The following is a 19560-nucleotide window of genomic DNA, read 5'->3' on the forward strand; positions in this document are numbered from 1 at the left end:
TAGATCATGTACCTGCTTTATATTCTCTCTCCCTCTATGCTTTTATTCTGACACAATCACTTCCGCATGTCGGCTGAAAAAAAACCAGACCACGTGACCTCGTTTTTCATTTCAGAGTTCAGAATGGAAAAAGGAAACAGCTGATTTTCTATTTTCAATTCTAAAAGGGGAAAGGAGAATGGAAAACGAAAACTGCTGTTTTTCAGTTTTCAGTTGTAAAAAGGAAAAGGAGAAAAGGACACACGTCAATCGAAAAAAGGGATAGTATTAGTTTATTTTATGTTTTTTTTTTTTTTATTATTAAAACGGTAAAGCGGTTTTCTTGTTTTTTGTTTGAAAAGGAGAGGAAGAAACACCGTTCTTTTTTTTGGTTCACAGATGAATTAGGGATTATCCAATGATACCCAGACCATCTTGGTCCATACATGACAGTCACTACTTTATTCACTGTAAAATCACGATTAAACGTTTTTTTTTCAAAGGATTTTGACAATAAAGTTATTTGTTATTTTTAAATGATTGTGACGTCAGAGGAACTTTGAGCGTGGTTGCCAAGTTGAGTATTTTCTCGTTGCTTGTGAGATTTAAAAAGGAACTTAATTAGCAAATAATGAATAAGTTGGTCAAAGGTGATATTTATGTTGTTGTTTGGACGCTGAACGGATGGTTTGGGGGTCATTTCCGTGGTTATCAACATATTTCATGCGGAGAATGGCTGTATCTGGCAACTAGTGTAGTTCCTGACAACAGTGAGATGGCGGACGGCCAAAGACGGAGGCGCTAATGGTCGCTGTCTAAAAGTTCTAAAGATTGTAAAGTTAGCATCAGGACAGCTGCAAACACAGTGGGAAAGAAAACACAATGGACGCTAATGCACCAACGAGCTGGATGATGACTGCCGTCAAAAAGGAAGAAGAAGTGTTGAGGGAGCAGAGCTCAGTGAAGCGGAGTGAGACGGACAGTGATGAAGGCTGCAGGAGGAAAGCTGTGCCGGTGGAGCTTCTATGGGACGGAATGTTTGCTCATAACGCAGAGAAAAGCTTCAAAGAAGAAACTGAGGAGTTTCCGTCCAACGCCGCAGATCAATACTCTGTGAAGGAAGAGGTAAGAGTGCTCCTCACAACTAGTTTAAATACAGTCATTAAACAGCTCAAAGTTTAACGAGGAGACAATATATATATATACATTGATACGTGTAAATGGATGCATTTGCATTAACATGATATGAAACGCCATGATAATCAGAAGTGATCAACAACATTACTATAGGGACGGTCGGCGTGGCGTCACTTCCGGGTTATGTCAGTGACAGCTTGGTGAAAACTAGAGCCGCATAAAGAGTTTTTTTTTAATTAATCAAAGGTACAGAATATATACATATAACTAGGCACTTGAATGTCATAGACAACGTTCGGAATTACAATAGATAGAATACTAAAGTCAAACCCACAAATTCAATCTCTACACAGAGGAGCAAAATAGAAAGAAAGAGAGAAAAAAAATCACACAAATAAAGACAAATATAAAATAAACAAACACACATACATAGGGGCTTTTAAAGGGAATAAATCAAAGGTACAGTAGAATACAGATTTAATGGGGGCTATGGATTTTCTGTCAGTGTAAATTCTTCAATCATGTTTAACAAATGATTTGCTTTATTATTATTATTATTATTTCCATTTTAAGGGATTTAAAATATCGTGAAAAGTGAGGTTTGATTTTTAAGCATTTTGCTTTGTGTATAAAAAAGAATAATGATATTTATAAGGAAGTCATGGTATGAGTTTTGCATTATAAGACCAAAAATAATATCCTTTTCTGAAAATTTTTTTAGTTGAGAACCAGTTATGAATATCAGACCATAGAGCTTGTGAGAATGTACAGTGGAAGAAGATTCATCATCAAAGTGGGAACGCGTCATCAAAATGTAGCGAGGTGTTTGAGCTCGCCCTGCAGTAAGAAAGGAGCAAATCACCCTCTAACTAACGATTGAGGTAATCAATGAAAAAAACACTTCTATCATGTTTAAAGCACAGGAAAGTTGATTTCGCGCAACATGGGCCTTTTAAGTTGACTTCATTTATTTTATTTTGACAGTTTACAATTTTCCCAAAATTCCCTTATTTTGAACTTCAACAATTCCCAATGAGAAATGTAAGTCAACTGAGTCATCTTTCATAATTTTCAATATTTAAGTTGTAATCCTATTACAGGGGTGGCCAATCCTGGTCTTCAAGAGCCACAATCCAGCATCTTTTAGATGTTTCCCTCTTGCAACACACCTGATTCTAATGATGAACTCATCATCAAGCTCTGCAGAAGCCTGATAACGATCCTGGTCATTTCAATCAGGTGTGTTGGCAGAGGGAAACATCTAAAACATGCTGGATAGTGGCTCTTGAGGACCAGGATTGGGGACCCCTGTCCTATTACAAAAAGTCTCATTCAATAAATTTGCATTGAATTTCCTATAGCTTCTGTTTCTGGGTTTGAAGATTGGAGGTTTGAATGTCAGATTAATTTCACAATGGTCTGTGAGAGGAGCTGCTGAGTTGCTACACTCAGACACACATGATAACAAAGAGCAAGAATTTAACCAGAAATCTATTCTTGATCAAGTAGAACTGTTGGATTTATGCCAAATATACTTTTTGGTTTCTGGAAAATTGAAGCACCAGGGATTAAGTTGAAATTGCTACATAAATTAGCAATAACGGGATTAGAAGAGTTTTATTTTTTATGACCTTTTGTGGGAAATCTATCTAGGCATTTGTTATCAACCATATTATAATACCCACCTATAATTATATTTTCTGAAAGAAATTTAATTTGTAGTTCCTCAATAACTCGGGAAATATTCCCAATTAATTATTCATTTTGGAGCAAGTTACTGAAACCATAGACATTAACCAGGAAGTAATGGAGATCATCAGTAATAAGCCAATGTCCAGTGTTACTAAAGTTTAAAGTTTTAAGTTTTCCAGGAGAATTACAAAACAGAATTGCTAAGCCAGCAGATATATTAGAGCCATGGTTGAATCTTATTTTTATTTCAAACTTATTTTGTCTAATTCCACATTGTTGGATGAAATGGCATTAATATAACTGAACCTTGAGGTTAACGCTGTTACTTTATCCAATAATGTGAGCAAATCCTTACCCGTTATCTGCTATTTATCCCTTAAAATCTACTTGTTTAGTGGTGGGATAATCCACTAACATGCTTTAATGAACACGTTAATGAATTTATATACATTGATAATAATAATAATAATATCAATATGATTATTTAAATGTCTTACTGTTCAAAATAGTGTCACAAACTCTCTCTCTGCTGTGGCTTCAATAGGCTTCATCAGTGAACTGATAACTTCCGGGGAACAAATGCGAGTCAGCATGAACTGCCATTGCTGTGAAAAAACTGAACCATTGGAGTGAACGGAGTTGATGCAACTCTCTCTCTATACGGCTCTGGTGATGACAAACCACTGTCAGCACTGAGGGGTATTTCGTAAAGCGGGTTATGTTCATACTCTGAGTATATGTTCGGCCTCAAATGAGGGAAACTCTGAGTATCCCATTCCTGAATGCGAGGTATGTTCTTCTCTGAGTTTGTCACCATGGTGACATAGTTCATGAACTATGTCACCATGGTGACATAGTTCATGAACTAAACCTCCTCGTTGACAGGATTTATCATAGAAACCCTGGGTTTCAACCTGGCTCCGCCCACCTGAACACCGTTTCCTAAGGAACGCTTTAATTTACCTCGACACTCTTATCTGACACACATTAGTGACATCACACACCACAGACGTGCTCACATCATTACAAATGATTTTTTTTTGCAATCAGTAATTTTCTGTATAGCTTTGTGGATGCAGATCATTTAGGGAAAGACACTGAGGTTGATCTGTATTAAAACATCTAATGACATTTGTAGTAAAGTTCTCTGGGTACAAACCTGTGGCAAATGTAAAGGGGGAGGTGACAATTTAAATTAATACACATTTAGGGCTCAACATTGAAATTACTTTGTTTCATACTGTAATACAGCTTGATGTCTGGCCATTACTGTGGCGCTGTGAGTTAAGGCGGTGCTCTTTGGAGCATTAGGTCAGGGGTTTATATTTAGGGTCAGTCATCTTTTTTTTAGACGTCGAGTAAGGGTGCAACAATTAGTCGACAAAAAGCAATAACAGAATGAGTCATTTGTCGACAATTGTCGGTTACGTCATCACCGTCTTCTAATTGCTGTGGATGGGCTGGACATTGTTTTTTCATGAGGAGTGGCTCATCCCACCGTCTATTTATCTTTGCTCTGAGAGATATGTCATCAAAAACATTCCCACTGATAAGAATATGCCCCTCTTACCAGGAGCTCAGCGCTGTCGACGCTGCTCACACACGTAGCTCTGCTACCTGGTTAAGACCAGAAAACCCTCCAACAAAGTGAACTCCATCAGATCCACCCAAAGTTCCCACAAACACAGTGACAGAGAGGAACCTGCAGCAGCACTTACCAACTGGAAAGAGGACTAAAGCTAACTCACCGACACAGAAGACTGGGCTCAGAGCTAATGCTAACCACTTAATGAAAGGAAGAGACGAGTAAAAAGTTCACATCTTACTGTCATTACAGGGCTCTACACAAACTTTTCCAGTGGTAGCACTGGTGCAACTAACCTTCTCAGTTGGTCGCACCAGCACAGAATTTGGTCGCACCATTTTTTGTTTTAAAGCGGGGGGTTGTACAGCATAGCCATGCATGCTGATGAATAGTTCACTTAACTGGCGTACCATAGTTTTGTATGACGTAAATATTGACAATGACTTGAGATATTTGCAAAAGGTTTTAATGTTTCAGTGACAATATTACGTTTTCTGGCAACAAGCAGTGGCTGAAATAACAGGTCATTTCTTTTGTATAATTTTAAAAGAAGATGCATTGCTTCACCCCATGGAATTAAATTCAGAGGATCCAATTCTTATAGTGGGTCTACTAATCCTCTTCCCCTGGTCAGGGGTCTGCAACCTTTACTTTACAAGTAACCATTTAACCTCATCTCACATGGATTAAAGTCTTCCTGGGAGCCAAAAAATACCTTATCAATGAAGACAATACAGTGTATTAAATTCTATACAGTCAAAATTATATAGAATCATGTTTAATTTAAATTGACTTGATTTTCATTGATCATGTAGATGGCAATTTAAAAACAGTTTACATGAACACAATGTTATATCAAGAAGATTTTTTTTTAGTTAATGTATTTGAAAAGCTACAAAAGTAACTTGAGTTTATTAACACATGATCATATGATCAACACATGCTAATTACTCTTTTCTTGCCACACATAAAACATACATATTTAACCTGTACATTGGTGGTTAAATGAATCTGTTCCCACACAATTAAAATCTTTATTTTCTTCCAGAATAGTGTTTATGTTGGTTTAGTTTCTTACCAGTGATTTAAAACTTAAGGTTAGTCACAGGTGCAGGAAAGTTGATGGTCTGTAGATGTTGCATGAGGTGAAGTAGGAAGGTGCTGAGTCATTGTACAAAGTGATTTATTTTTAGGTTAACCAATTGTTATATCTTGATTTTACTTGTCATTAATCATTAATAGCCTCTTTAACAAAAATAATAATAATTTTTTTATTTTAATAGTTTTTTTTTTTTTAAAGCTATTGGGAGTCATTGCATAAGAGTCAAAGAGCCACATGAGGGTCCAGAGCCGCAGGTTGCAGACCCCTGCCCTGGGAGAACCACAGCTGAGCATCTGGCCTTGTATCATAGTCCATCAGTTCTGGTCCCTCCATGATGATTCTGATCACAGCACATTCTTCCTTTTTACTGCTACCCTCAATGTGAGCGTTCACTCAGTGAAGGGCTCATTATGCCTGGCTCCGTGAGAGAGAGAAGTGCGCCGTCCAAAATAAGGTCATCCATATGAACTCGCACAGATGCGACCAGATGAAATTTTCACTCGCACACACTGAAAAAATTGTCACCCCTGTATCATCGTCCATCAGTTCTGACCCCCCTGATGATGTCCTCCTCTTTGGTGTGGAATCGTGTATGCACTGCGAGTATATGCTCTTCGCATTCCACACTCGGCGCATTTGTTACGACCCGAAAGGAATGAACATATTTATAAAGGACACAGGAAAACCAGGATATACAATTTTAACATTTTTATTTATGCATTGCCAGGATTTCTGGGTTTCCACTGCTTCCTGAGGAAAAAGGAGCAATCAACAAAGCCCTAAATCCCATGTCCCAAAACTAACAAAAAAACAAAGAAAGACAAGGTAACGATTTACAAAGTAAGAACTGAAAGTTGGACCTGACGAGTCAGCTAAACAGAACAAAAAGGTGCAGTTCCAGGTTAACCCTGTACAGGGCCTGCAGAGCTGAGGCCACACACAAACTAAGAAACGAAAACCAACCCCGTCTAAACCCACCCAAAGAAAACATGAAAACAGTACTACCAATCCCGCCAGGTCTAAACCCAAAACATAACCTTGTAATCAAAAGGATCCAGCAGTGTCCAGCCAGTCAAGGCGCGGCTGTCAAACTCTGAACAGGCGAGCACACGCCCGCAGACGAGGCGCGCCGCCGCCAGCAGAGCGGAGTGCAGCTGAGTGGCTATCTGAAGATGGGGAGGGGTGAGTTACCCTACTGCCAGCCTATTTATAGGCAGGATAGGTGCGCTGTGCGTAACAGCATTCTTCCCCGCCTCCCCCCAGGTGCGATAAACACGCCCCACATGCGCTCTGTCACTATGCTCGGTGAGCTCAGTGCTCTCTACCTCCCCTCAGATTGAACTTATGGAAGGATAAAAGCTAACATGTCAAATATTTTTGGCATAAAACTATCGTCTATATTCATCCGTCCAAACTTGTAAAACGCACTATTTTTTAATTATATTTCACGTGTTCACACAGACAAAGCTGGCCCCATTAGACAGTAATGCAAATATTGTGACTACTAAACCAGAATATCCCATTAGTACTGCTCTCAGTATATTAATGATTAAAACATTAAGGTTGATGTGGTTTAATTATAGTAAATCAGTGAGATATTTATCAATCATAACTTTATGTAACTCATTATCAGATATACAATAAACTAGATTCAGCAGCAGTGGTTTATATTAATCAGTAAAAACACTATTGCGGTTACTAGTGTTAATGTACTCAATTTATTTTGTGTTTGTAAGGAACCTGTTTACACCTTAAGTTGGAAATTGTTTTATTTATTTATTTATTGTTTTATTTGTCGTAATTTGACCCAAGCCAAATTTAAAACATTGTAGCAACATAGAGCAAATAATTGTACGATTTGACATCCGATTAGTCGATTAATCGTTTTACAATAATTGATGACTAGTCGACTTTTCGCAACTAACTGGGCAAAAGAAAGTGGAATACTCCTTGAAAACACCTTCTAAATGTTGCTATATTTTAGGTGAACTCATCCTTTAGAAACTCCGTAAGTTGAGCATTTAAATTGTAAGTACAAGTGGAGCTGTTTATTATAAGAGCCGCCCTCTCTCTGCAGCAGCCCTCTACGGCTGCTCCGCCCCCACAGACATATATTATTCACACACTAATCCCCTGCCGTCATGTCACTGAAGTGATGAAGCAACCAAAAAGCACGACTAATCACAGATGATTTAAAAGGCTATAGTTGCTGAAGTGGCAGTCTGTGTGAATTCACCTTTAGAACAGGCTCATATTTAGGGTTGGGCATAATCTAGATTTTAACAATTCTGATTCCAATTCTCAAATTTTATTCCTGTTCTAAATAGGGATGTAATGATTAATTGTAAGGCAGTTAAAAATCAATTCATAGGTATCACGGTTCACATCGATGCTGTGAAAATTGAATCGCAGTACTTTTTTTAACCAGCAGAAGTGGAGGCGGCGGGCGGAATCGTCTATTACTTTCTTTCTGGCCACCTTCTACTCTTAAACATGTTCATAAATGATTCCTTACCCCTTTAGCACTGAAAGAATATCTGTAATTTTAGGTGAATATATGTAAAAGTCACATTTTTCTATTAGCTCTGTCTGCTAGCATAGCATCTCTTCTTCACTGCAAGATATCTGCATGCCAACCGACCACTGGGTTACCAGCGCCCTCTGCTGGTCCAAATAAATATCTGATGCAAATACAGTGCAATGTGTTTTTTTTTTTTTGAAGTCCAATTGTTAAGGCACAAAATACATTTTCGGTTGCACTTTTAAAAAGAAAAAGAACTATTATGCAGTTTTGTATTGTTTACTATAGAACCAGAATTTAAATGAATAGGCTTCTTCATGTATATTATTCCTTTATTTATTTCATTCAAGATTTATTTTTAGTTAAATTGCATTGTTTTGAAAAGTTTATCAAGGGATTCTTTTGACAATGAAAAATAAAAGGAAAATAGTACAGTATTTTTCCCAAAAAAATAAAGGAATATTTTTCAGTCATTTATGTACAGTCCCATTTTGTAAAATAAATTGTGAGAGAATCGTGTCATGAACCCAGTATCGTGAATCGAATTGTATCGGGAGTTGAGTGAATCGTTACATCACTAGTTCTAAATGATTCTCCATTCTGATTCTTTGAGTTGTGCAGATAAACAGGTCACAGGTTTCACAGGATATTTTTTTCATTTGAAAAAGCCTTCACACAGGCCATTTTTATTAATTCACTTAGTTGATACAATTTAATTTGGTTGATGAACTGTAACTAGGATATTCAATTGCAAAGGTCCCCAACTGTAACTGTAAAACTGAAATTTGCTGAAATAACACTACAAACAAGTTGGCAGCAGTCGAAAAAACAAAGAGCTACAGCCCAGGTAGTGGTGAAACAAAATAAAACAAACTCAAACCATGGAACAGTCATGTGACAAATCAATTTTGTCACATGACTAAACAGACTCCAGATCGTTCAGAACGCTGCTGCCAGACTTTTAACTGGTGCTTCCAGAACATCCCACATTACCCCCATTCTTGCTATTCTGCACTGGCTTCCAGTTAAGTTTCGAATAGAGTACAAAATATTAGTTCTAATGTTCTGAGCGTTACATGGTCAGGCCCCTAAATATATCACGGATTTGTTGTGCCCCTACACTTCAGGGCGAAGCCTTTGGTCTTCAGGTCAGTGTCTCCTAAAGATCCCAAAAACTGAATCGAAAACCCGAGGACACCTGGTGTTCCAGACTCTGGAACAACCTGCAACAGTCTCCCAGGGAGCTCAACTGTGTGGGCACTATTAAGAAACTGTTGAAGACTTTGCTTTTCAGAAAAGCTTTTAGTTAACTGGATTTAACATTTTTATTATCATTTAATGTTGCTGCTCTTAAGATGTTTATGCACCTATGTTTTATTATTCTATTATGATGTTGCACTTGTATTTTTTACCACAACTTTGTGATTTTATCTGCAAAAAGCGCTTTATAAATAAATTACTTACTTACTTCCGCTCAGTGGTCCAAACTGAAATCGTGTGTTATCTAGCTGCTGCTCCAAGACTACAATCAAAATAAAAGCGAGAACAGTTCTCATGTGTGGTTTTCTGTGTTACAGCTGACAATAAAAGGTTTGTTGTGTTTTTCCCAATAGACGTGATATCTCACATTCTCCCCTTGTCCAATCAGAACCCTTCCCAAACCCCAGACCTAAAGCGTAAATAAATAAAGCTGAATAAATCGGTTTTCCATGTAAACCTCAATTCGGGAACTACTATTTCCATGTAAACACGAAGCAGAACACTTTACTTCCGAATTATTTAATTCGGAATAACTAATTCCGAATTAAAAAACATCACCACTGTGCACTCTCCACCAGGCCAGTAGATCTTCATCTCCATCAATGGTCGGAGTCATCAAGTAGTTGTCCAGTTCAGCTTTATTGGCATCCTTTACCTGCGTAGTGGAAGGAGGAGGAGGGACAGCCTTGCTCTTGAAGAAGCCAATGACTGCTTTCCCTTCCAAGCCTTTGTTACACCCTGGGGCTTGGGATTTGTGGTGTTGACACGAGTCCTGTCAAGAGTAGGGGTGGGGGAAAAACTGATTCACATAAGAATCGAGATTTTAATCATCCACAATTCTGAATCGATTCATTAACTTCAAAAATCGATTTTATAAAATTTCTTTTACATTTTTATTTTATTTTTTCAAGAAAAACTCTGATACAGAAGATCCGCTTAGAGTCTTTACTCAGGAAACACTATAAACTGAACATACAAATACATATTAGTGTTCTTATAAAAAGAAAATAGCACTATACAAAAAGTCTGCTAGCTTCATGCAAGCGTCTATGGGAGAACCCATTTATATACAGCGATCAGTGGTGATTTATATAACACACCGTTTATTTATGCTTAACTTTCTCAAACAGTCTTAGGAGTGTTTTCAAACAATGCACTCATACTCAAAGCATATGTTTTTTCAAACCGTAGTAGAGACTACCAGGCCATGGGTTTTCAAGATGGCGACTTCCGACTACTACGGCAACAGTGTTAGGTCAAAACACACAAACATTCTCAATCGTTGTACTCAGCTCCTGCTCAAACTGTGCAACTCAATTGCAGAGCCCTAATGTGCGCAGCTCACAAATCATGTTCTCACACTATACGGAGCGACATTCTGACACGATCTGACTGCTCACACTATACGTCCATACATGACACGTTAGGGTCTTGTTTCCGGAAATGCAACATACTGTACAAATTAGGGCTGCAGCTATCGATTCTTTTTGGAATCGATTAATCTAGCACTTTATCGATCGATTAATCGGATAAAAAAATTTTTTTTGCGTTTTTAAGCAACCAAAACAAATAATGCATAACGAAAATGATGTGGCTGTAAAATGATCAAGCATTTGGCTTTTAGTTCTCAAAAAAAACAGAGGTATTTATTCTAACTCCGACATTGGCTCCAAAACTAAGCCCATTTATTGTAATTTAACCATTTAGTGTTTATAAGTGCCAGTGCCAACAATTAAATAACAATACAGTTAAGTCAACTTACTGTAAAACATGTAAAACTATGAACTATATTTAACTTGAATAGTAAAGGCCATTTAGCCTTAGTTTTGTCTTAATACAATACAGCATTACAAAAAAGGATTGCCCCTTCTGCAAATTACCCACCTGAGAACAAAGAATGAATATAAATTAAAATATTAAGCCAAACAGGTACACAGTGTATACATTTTTTAAGAAATAAATGTAAATAAAACAATTATAAATAACAATCAGACCTTTTCAGCTGTAATCTCAAATTTTGTGTATTTCTGTTGTTTTTTGTATAAATGTTTAGTGTTTTGTTTTGTTTTACTTTACATTATTTTAGTATATTTTTATTATAAATACCTTATGTGTGGTGAGGACATGTTTTGAGATGTGTGTCCGTGTCCATGTGTGTTTGTGTGTGTTCATGTTCGCATGTGTGTCCGTGTCTGCGTGCGTTTGTAATGCGAGTGATACTTTAGCACATTTGCCCTCTAGTTACTTATGCCTCATCACTATTAACTCATAATACAGGATAAAATGCATTAACTTGTGGAGGCTCTGACACCACTTGCAGAAGTGGCATTCACGTGAGGAGGTTTTCTTTTCAGCTGCTGCAGTATTGTGGAAGTCCTTGGAAGTTATGGTAGGCAAGATCTATCTACACTGGACTACGTTGTCTGCGTTGTGAAGCGTAAAAGGTACCACACTTAAGACATTTTCTGGATTTTTCGCATTCCACCGGTGTCCTCGTCGTACACTAGAGAGAAAATGATGCGCGTCAATTAATTCAGTCCAGGTGAAACCAGAGACTGCGTACAATGCGGACGTGATACGGACTTTGCTGACGTCACATGAATTAAACGAAGCTTCAAGGCAGAGAATTTGCTTCGGATAATTCTTGTAATCTAATAATTTTAGTTATTCGAGGAATCGTTTCAGCCTTAGTACAAATTAGAAGAATAAGAATTCTGAACTGTCGCCATTAAAACGCAATTACAACAAAGTCATCTCAAAGCGCAAAATATAAAGTCCATAATAAGAAAGAAAGAACACAACAAGATCCACATGAACAAGCATTTAACAACAGTGGGAAGAAAAAACTCCCACTTTTTTATAGGAAAAAATCTCCAGCGGAACCAGGTTCAGAGGTGGCAGACATCCGTTTTGACTGGTTGGGGTTAGTGAACAGAGGGAAGTACATCCTAGTGTCCTAGACAAGTTGAGCCGTGAGCCAATGATCAGTCCATCCGAGTGTTGCAGACTAGTTGAGCCTTGAGCCATCGATCAGGAACCACCAGCTCCAGCATCAAGACACCTGAAACAGAAAAGAGGGCGGAGGGCGAGGAGAAGGCACAGACTGCAGGAAAAACATGATACACTTGTTCCTAGTGGTTAGGTTAACAATAAACGTCTTGTGGTATCCTCCGTGCTACCACTACAGACAAGGTTTCGTAAATGGTGTGAAGCAGTGTGAGCAGTATGATGGGTTATGCAAAGAGGGACAGAAATAGGGGGTTGTCTACTACCCGGCACACTGTGTCTGACTGGACATCATCCCATTGCAGCCCATTAGAGCTATGTGTAGATGGTGGATCGTGTTTGAATATAATGTTGGTGTTCTATTTTATAATCTTAGTTTTTAGTTCCTATTTTTAGGTTTAAGGCTTTGTTCCTAGTGGTTAGGTTAACGCTCTTATACGGTATATGCTTTAGCAAATAAGTAGGTTTTGAGTTTAGCCTTAAAAGTGGAGAGTAGCAGCCTCCCGTACTAAGACTGGGAGCTGGTTCCAAAGGCGAGGAGCCTGGTTGCTGATTGCTCAGCCTCCTGTTCTACTTCTTTAGGAACTTCCAGAAGACCAGCAAACTGAGAGCGGAGTGATCTGATAGGGCACTAACAGGTCTTTAAGATACACAGGAGCTTGATCATGTAGAGCTTTGGAGGCTAACAGGAGGATTTTAAACTGTATTCTAGATTTTACAGGAAGCCAATGAAGGGAAGCCAATACTGGAGAAATATGCACTCTCCTGTGAGTAAACAGAAGAAGAAGAACCCGGAAGTGGAGAGACACTGGCAAATGTCAGCAAAGCTTTAAAAAAGAAAAGACAGTGATGTGATGGACCTGAAATTGGCTGGACAGACGTGGGTAGTACGGGAGCTAGTTGTTAGGTGTTAATCGCTTCTCGTGACCCCATGTATACTAAACGACACAGGATTGAGGAGAGACTCTTTAAACCATTTATTTATTTATTTTTTTCCCACACCTTCAAAAAAAATTGCAAGCACAGTGCGTACAGGATTCCGGCTGGCGGCGCCACTGATTCACCTAACATGGAAATTATAGGGCCTTACTGTACTTGAGGGAGAGAACCTTTTAACCACCGATCGTACATTAACATTTTTGGCTGTTTGTTGTTTGTTTTTATTGTGTAGTAGGCAACACGCTCTCTCCAAGTGTGAGTGGGCATGTCGGTATCGGTGTTGTGAGAGGTGCACAGAGAAGAGGAGAAATTCATTTTAATAGGTGTCATGAAACAATAGCAATGCATTACACTGAAATTGCACAAATTAGAATTAACTTTTTTATTTCATAAAACAACTGTTCTAGGCCCTTTAATATAAAATAACAAATTATCAGAATATTTTTTTATAATCTACGAATTGAAATTCTGGGTGTGATCCTGTTGAGGGGCTGAGGCGCCCTGCAAAGGAAAACACTGCCGGTAATCAAGTAGCACAACAAATTTTTATTTATTTATATGATTCTCTTGAGGATCATTTTACCGTTTAAAAATCAAGGGGTATACTGACACAAAAAAGGCTCAGACATGACACCAAAAATATTAAAAATGTAAAACTTAGAGCTGGAACAACGTGGCTATGTCGGCATCAACATCAACGTTAATTTTGGTGGAGATGATGCTATGGAAATCTAGCCGCTAAGCCACCAAATGCTTAGGACGAAGAAGAAGAACTCGCATCAACAATAACTAGTACAGTGCCCGTCGGAAGTATGCATTCATGTGGGAGCATAAGTACAGTTGTCAATTATGACCAAATGAGTATGTTTGAAGGTTGGATGTACAAAGAGGTGTACATAGGTGTTATAAAGGGGTTTATTTGCAGGTGCAAAGTAAAATAGTGTGTGCGATTTCCCTGGTTTAATTTCATGGGACATGTGCATGATAAAATGGACAGCTAGCACGGACAGTGCTAACGGTGAGCTGGGTTTAGACCGTCGTGAGACAGGTTAGTTTTACCCTACTGATGATGTGTTGTTGCTCAAACTCACTGGATAAATATTATTATATGAAGGAGAGAAAAAGCATCAAGTCCAGTGTCAAAAAAGTGTTCTCACTGTTTATGATGTGCTAACTTGTAGCACTACATATGACGTTTCTTTTCATTTGTATTTTCTATTATTTGAAGATTGACAAAAGTACACATCAATATGGCACTTGGGACTCATCTCAAGTACAGCGAAATGTAAATGGATACGCCTGCATCTGTTCGTTTGTTAAAAACAAACAGTAAATGACTATAAAGCCACTTTATTATAGATCTGTGTTTTGCCACAATAATGTAGTTTAAATGAAAAAACCTCAAGTTGAGGGTGTTTCTGAGCAATTTTAAGTGTGATTGAAATATAAATTAATTATATTAATTAATTACAGAGCATAATTAATTAATCATAATTTTTTTTAATCTCTTGACAGCACTAGTTATCGTAATAGATGCTAACAAAAAGCTAACACAAGAGGAAGATTAAGTTCTATGGTGTTTTGCTCATTTCAGACTCAGAATTTGTGATTAATTGTAATTGAACTTTAGTAATTAAGAACATAATTGTGAATGACTTTCAGGGGATAAAACATAACCATAATTTAATTGTAATCTGGATAAATGCTGATTGCTATAATTGTAATTGAATTGTAAGTGACCATGCATAGTTGAAGACGTAATTATAACTGAAAAATGGAATTGACTCCAACCCTGCTTGACAAAGGTTGTTTGTAGTTTTCAAGGTAATAGATTAAACTTTGAAAAATTTATTGCTAATAATTATATTATTAATAGATGCTTACAAATAATAATTCATTTTTCTTGATATCTTTGCTGTACTGTAATTAGATGGATATTTAAAGAAAAGAGTTCTCCAGTGATTAGTGAATACCCATTTATATGAGACAATGAGGGTAAAGTGCCTTGCTCAAGGACACAACAGCAATGACTTGGGTAGAGTGGAAGTTGAACCACCAACCCTTTTGTTATTGAAGTAGGTTCATATGTGTTCATTACTTAATGAACACATAAGTGACATTAGACATTTTATTTTATTTTATATAGGGCTTTGTTGGGATGTGCTGAATAAATATTTGTATTTGTTTTGAAGCATTAATAATAGAGATGCACCAATACCACATTTTTCCAAACCGATACGATACAGTTACTTAGATCTGCATACTTCCAACTAAAATTTATTTATTTTAATTTTTTTTCTAGGTTTTTTTCAAACTGAAAACACACAAACCTATGGTCCAGTCCTTTGACTCAAGCAAAATATTAAACTTCAGTCAGCATGCAATGGTATGTCTGTGAACTAAGGCCTTTTTTTAAATAGATCCATAATTTCAAGCCATATCACGATACACAATATAATTTCAATATATATTGATTTCTGTGATGTAATTGAGGTCTAAAGCTGAATTCATGCTGCTGATGCATGGTTTGGATTTTTGGAGCCACGTGTCAGTGGTGAAATAGCCCCTAAATTGGGGTCGCATCAAGAAAAACATTTTGATATTCCAAGAAAAAGTAACCCTTATACTATGAATTAAAACAGAGATCAGATTTGTCTCTTACATTCCCACATGCAGTTATGGGCCAGTGAAAATAGTAAAAAAAAAAACGAATCAGTGATCTGAACAGTCTGTGTACATAGCTCAAGGCTGATCAAATTACAGGGAGCTGAGGCATATGCTAAGTTGTTACTGAAGGCCCAAACATGTTCGAGCCCCAAACCCCTACAAAGTTTTTTTTCCAATTTTGAGGAGCTGGCATGCCCACCAGATAGGATGTATAGCAGATATGTTTGTATATTCTGAGACAATAGGTGTGCTGTATTACTTCACCAAATTTCAGTTTCCTTTGTGGTGTAGTTCCTAAGATATTGGAAGTGGAAAATGGAAAAAAATAAACACACAAATGACATGGAATGACCCTAATGTAAATAAGCTTCACAGTGACTTCATTTTTAATCAAATTCCCTTCATTTGATCATAAACGTTAATATTTATTTATTTATTTATCCCTGCCACTGAGACGTGGAGGCAGTGTGATGCTTTGGTCAGTGTTCTGCTGGTAAACTTTGGATCCTGACGTCCATGTGGTTGTTCGATTGACGTTGAGCTCCTACTGAAGCTTGATGCCATGTCTGATCCTTGTTCCTTCTCTGTTTAATCTCTAACTGTTCTACAGGACTCTGGAAGACAGAACAAAGTGATGCCCCGATGCTCTCAGGAGGCTGAAGCTCAGCCAATGCAAAGAAACAAATCTAAGAGCAAAACTATTCAACAACAGAGCCAACCTGTGAACGCCAAATCACATACATGTGACCAGTGTGGAAAGGCCTTCACCAAGAAATCAAACTTTACTGTACATCAACGAATCCATTCTGGAGCCAAACCGTTCAGCTGTGACGAATGTGGAAAGTCTTTTATGCAGAAATCTCACTTAACAAGACACGAAGTTGTTCATACTGGAGTTAAAAAGTTTAAATGTCACGTGTGTGGAAAGGCTTTTACTCAAAAGCAGCACCTGAAACCTCATCAGCTTCTTCACAGTGGAGAGAAACCACACACGTGTGATGAATGTGGCAAGACCTTCACTATGAAGAGCAACTTATTACAGCATCAACGTATCCACAGAGAATTAAAACCCTACAGATGTGAGGAATGTGGAAAGACTTTTAGTCGATCTGGAAGCCTCAAAGATCATATATTAATTCACTGTGAAATCAAAGCGTTCAAATGTGAGGAGTGTGGAAAGGCTTTTACACACAGATCATCTTTAAAGTTGCACATGACGACTCACTCAAGATCAGAGTTGTATCGCTGTGACCTCTGTGGAAAAATATATTTCTACAAACAAACCCTCACCCAACACCTGAGATCTCACACTGGACATGAAGTATGTCGCTGTGACCAGTGTGACGGAGTTTTTACAACATATCAGCAGTTTAAATATCACCAAATCAGCCACTCTTTAGAAAGACACATGTGGCAAATCTTACAAGTACAAACATCACCTTGATCTCCACCAGCGAGTTCATGAGAAAAAACCTTTCAGATGTGACAAGTGTGAAAAGGATGTGATGAGTTCTGAGGAGCTAAAAGTCCATAAATGTACCCACAACAGGAAGAGTTCCTCCAAGTGTGTCCACTGTCAGGTTTGTCAAAGATCATTCAAATGTAGCTTCCAGCAGAAAATGTCTGTTTGTGAATGAATCAGTCTCACTCTGTGTCTGTGTTGGACAGCAGAGCAGCACACATGGAGCCTCGTCTCAGCCCTGTCAGCACTGTGAGGACAGGCTCTCCTCACCAGGTAACGGAGACCGTATACTTCAGCTGCCCTCCACTCACAGTGTTGTGTTTGAGACAGGGAGCAGAGATCAGGCTTCCCAACATGTTCCAGGGAGTGCAGTCAGCACAACGGGGAAAGAAGAAAAGAAGAGAGTGAAAAATGATGGACGGGCAAAGAAAGGTGTGGCAGAAAGGGTGAGGAAGCTTTAGACCAGGGTTGCACAATACGTTGATCGCGATCCACCGGTGGATCGCTGAGGCTTTTTTTGTCGATCGTGCACATGGGCCGCAAGACCTCAAATTAATGAGAACGGCACAGTCACACACAATTGTCCCTCGTTTATTCGGGAGGTGACTTTCTAGAAATAACCTGCAATAGGCCAAATCTGCAAAGTAATCAGCTTTATTTTTTTCACAATTATTATACATGTTTTAAGGCTGTAAAACCCCTCCCCACACACTTTATACACTTTTCTCAGACAAACGTCGACATTGCGGGATTTGTCGGGGAGAAACCTTGCAAACATACACCACTTCAGATTACGCAGGATCAAAAAATGTCTGAAGTTTGCATTTTGAAGCGAAGCCCCGCCCACCAGCGACACATCCAACTCGGTGAGTTTTTCTCCTCTCATAAACATAAACCACCAGTGAAAAAAGAAGGTGTGATTAGCGGCTAATGCTAACCTTGCTCAGTGCTGACTTTCAAAGATGAAAACTACAGAGAGAACTTTTACCTGCTACTACCACCTGCTCTCTGATTCTCCTCCACGCCAAATCCTTCCTAGTCCAGTCCCGGTTGTAAAGGCTGTGTCATACAGCTTCAGGTGGTCACACACAGCTTCTACTCTATGGTTGAAAGGGTGAACAGACCGGTGTCTGTGTTGACAGCCTGACGTCATTGTCAAAAAAGACTCTGGTTAGCTTTCGTCATGCAAAACAGTCGCAGGAGTTCAATATTTTCAACTCCTGCGAATGTGCGAATATGACAAAAAAATCGGGAGCGCGCTCACACGGCCAACGCTCTTGATGTGCGGATCGGACCGCACCGCCGCACAGGAAAGATTTTGCATCTGGGCCGCGTCTATTCATTGACTTTGTATGTAATCTGGACGTACGGGCATTTTGTGACGCATCCGGTATGAATGCAGCAGCCAATCAGCACGCAGCACACAATGCGTTGGTTCTCCCTTAGCCAGTCAGGATGCAGAACACAATGCACGTTCATACGCTGTAAAAAAAAAAAGCATGCAGAATTACACTGTAAAAAAAATCTGTGAAACACAGAGGCCACGAAAGGTGAACCGCGCTATAGTGAGGGACAAATGACACCTAACAATTCAGTTTCTACCTCAGTTTGAGGGGGCGCTACCGCACTAAGACAACCTACGTGTGTGGAAGCTATTGAAGTTGTTCTAAAGAACAAAGTGAGCTACAAATACTGAAACGCTCTGTGTGCGACTGACTGGCACCGGTGTTTTTCATTGTGGGTCTGTGTTTGGTGTTTTGCATTTTCATAATATTTTTCTTCATTGTATCTTTAAAAATATATTTTGATCGAACTCAGTTTTCGAGTGCTACTGTTTCAATATTATTTTTGTATTTTAATACAAAGAAGTGGAACAAACTACTAGCAGAGCTGAAGTCAGCATCCAATGGAAGCAATTTTAAATCCAAGTTAAAGGCGTTTTTTTTTTTTTGCTCTACTGTGTACGATTTATGAGCCTGGAGCAAAACAATGTGCTTGGTAATTGTTTTAGATGTGTTTCCCTAAACTTTCACACAGTAAGTCAGTATGGAAGTGAAAAAGAACACTACAACATACAATGAATTTAAATAAAAAACAACTTTGGTTTTATTTAATATAGAGATTACTTTGATATGTATATATATATATATATATATATTTTTTTTTTTTTTTTTTTGCAATAAACAGGATTTGTTATCAATGATTTCTAT

General features: G+C 38.2%; 1 protein-coding gene across 3 annotated transcripts; it reads left to right on the top strand.

Moving 5' to 3' along the window:
• The first annotated feature begins 600 nt into the window (after positions 1 to 600).
• On the top strand, positions 601 to 18267 carry LOC114456492 (zinc finger protein 525-like). Of its 3 annotated transcripts, none has more exons than XR_003672832.1 (3): positions 601 to 1104; positions 16499 to 17468; positions 17557 to 18267. XR_003672832.1 is itself a non-coding variant. In XM_028438276.1 (2 exons), exons 1-2 carry the CDS (start codon positions 862 to 864, stop codon positions 17330 to 17332), a joined length of 1077 nt encoding a protein of 358 aa, XP_028294077.1. In that variant the 5' UTR covers positions 601 to 861; the 3' UTR covers positions 17333 to 18267. The 3 variants fall into 3 exon arrangements, 1 of the variants encoding a protein (XP_028294077.1); XR_003672831.1 differs by having other exon boundaries at positions 17560 to 18267; XM_028438276.1 differs by having other exon boundaries at positions 16499 to 18267.
• Positions 18268 to 19560: the final 1293 nt, after the last annotated feature.

Source organism: Gouania willdenowi, chromosome 22 (genome assembly GCF_900634775.1).
Source record: "Gouania willdenowi chromosome 22, fGouWil2.1, whole genome shotgun sequence".
Lineage (NCBI taxonomy): Eukaryota > Metazoa > Chordata > Actinopteri > Blenniiformes > Gobiesocidae > Gouania > Gouania willdenowi.

Bases quoted from the DNA above. Each gene is read 5' to 3' on its own strand.
- LOC114456492 (XM_028438276.1), top strand. From the start codon at position 862: ATGGACGCTAATGCACCAACGAGCTGGATGATGACTGCCGTCAAAAAG. The intron at 1,105-16,498 runs GTAAGAGTGCTC...ACTGTTCTACAG, and splicing joins AATACTCTGTGAAGGAAGAG to GACTCTGGAAGACAGAACAA.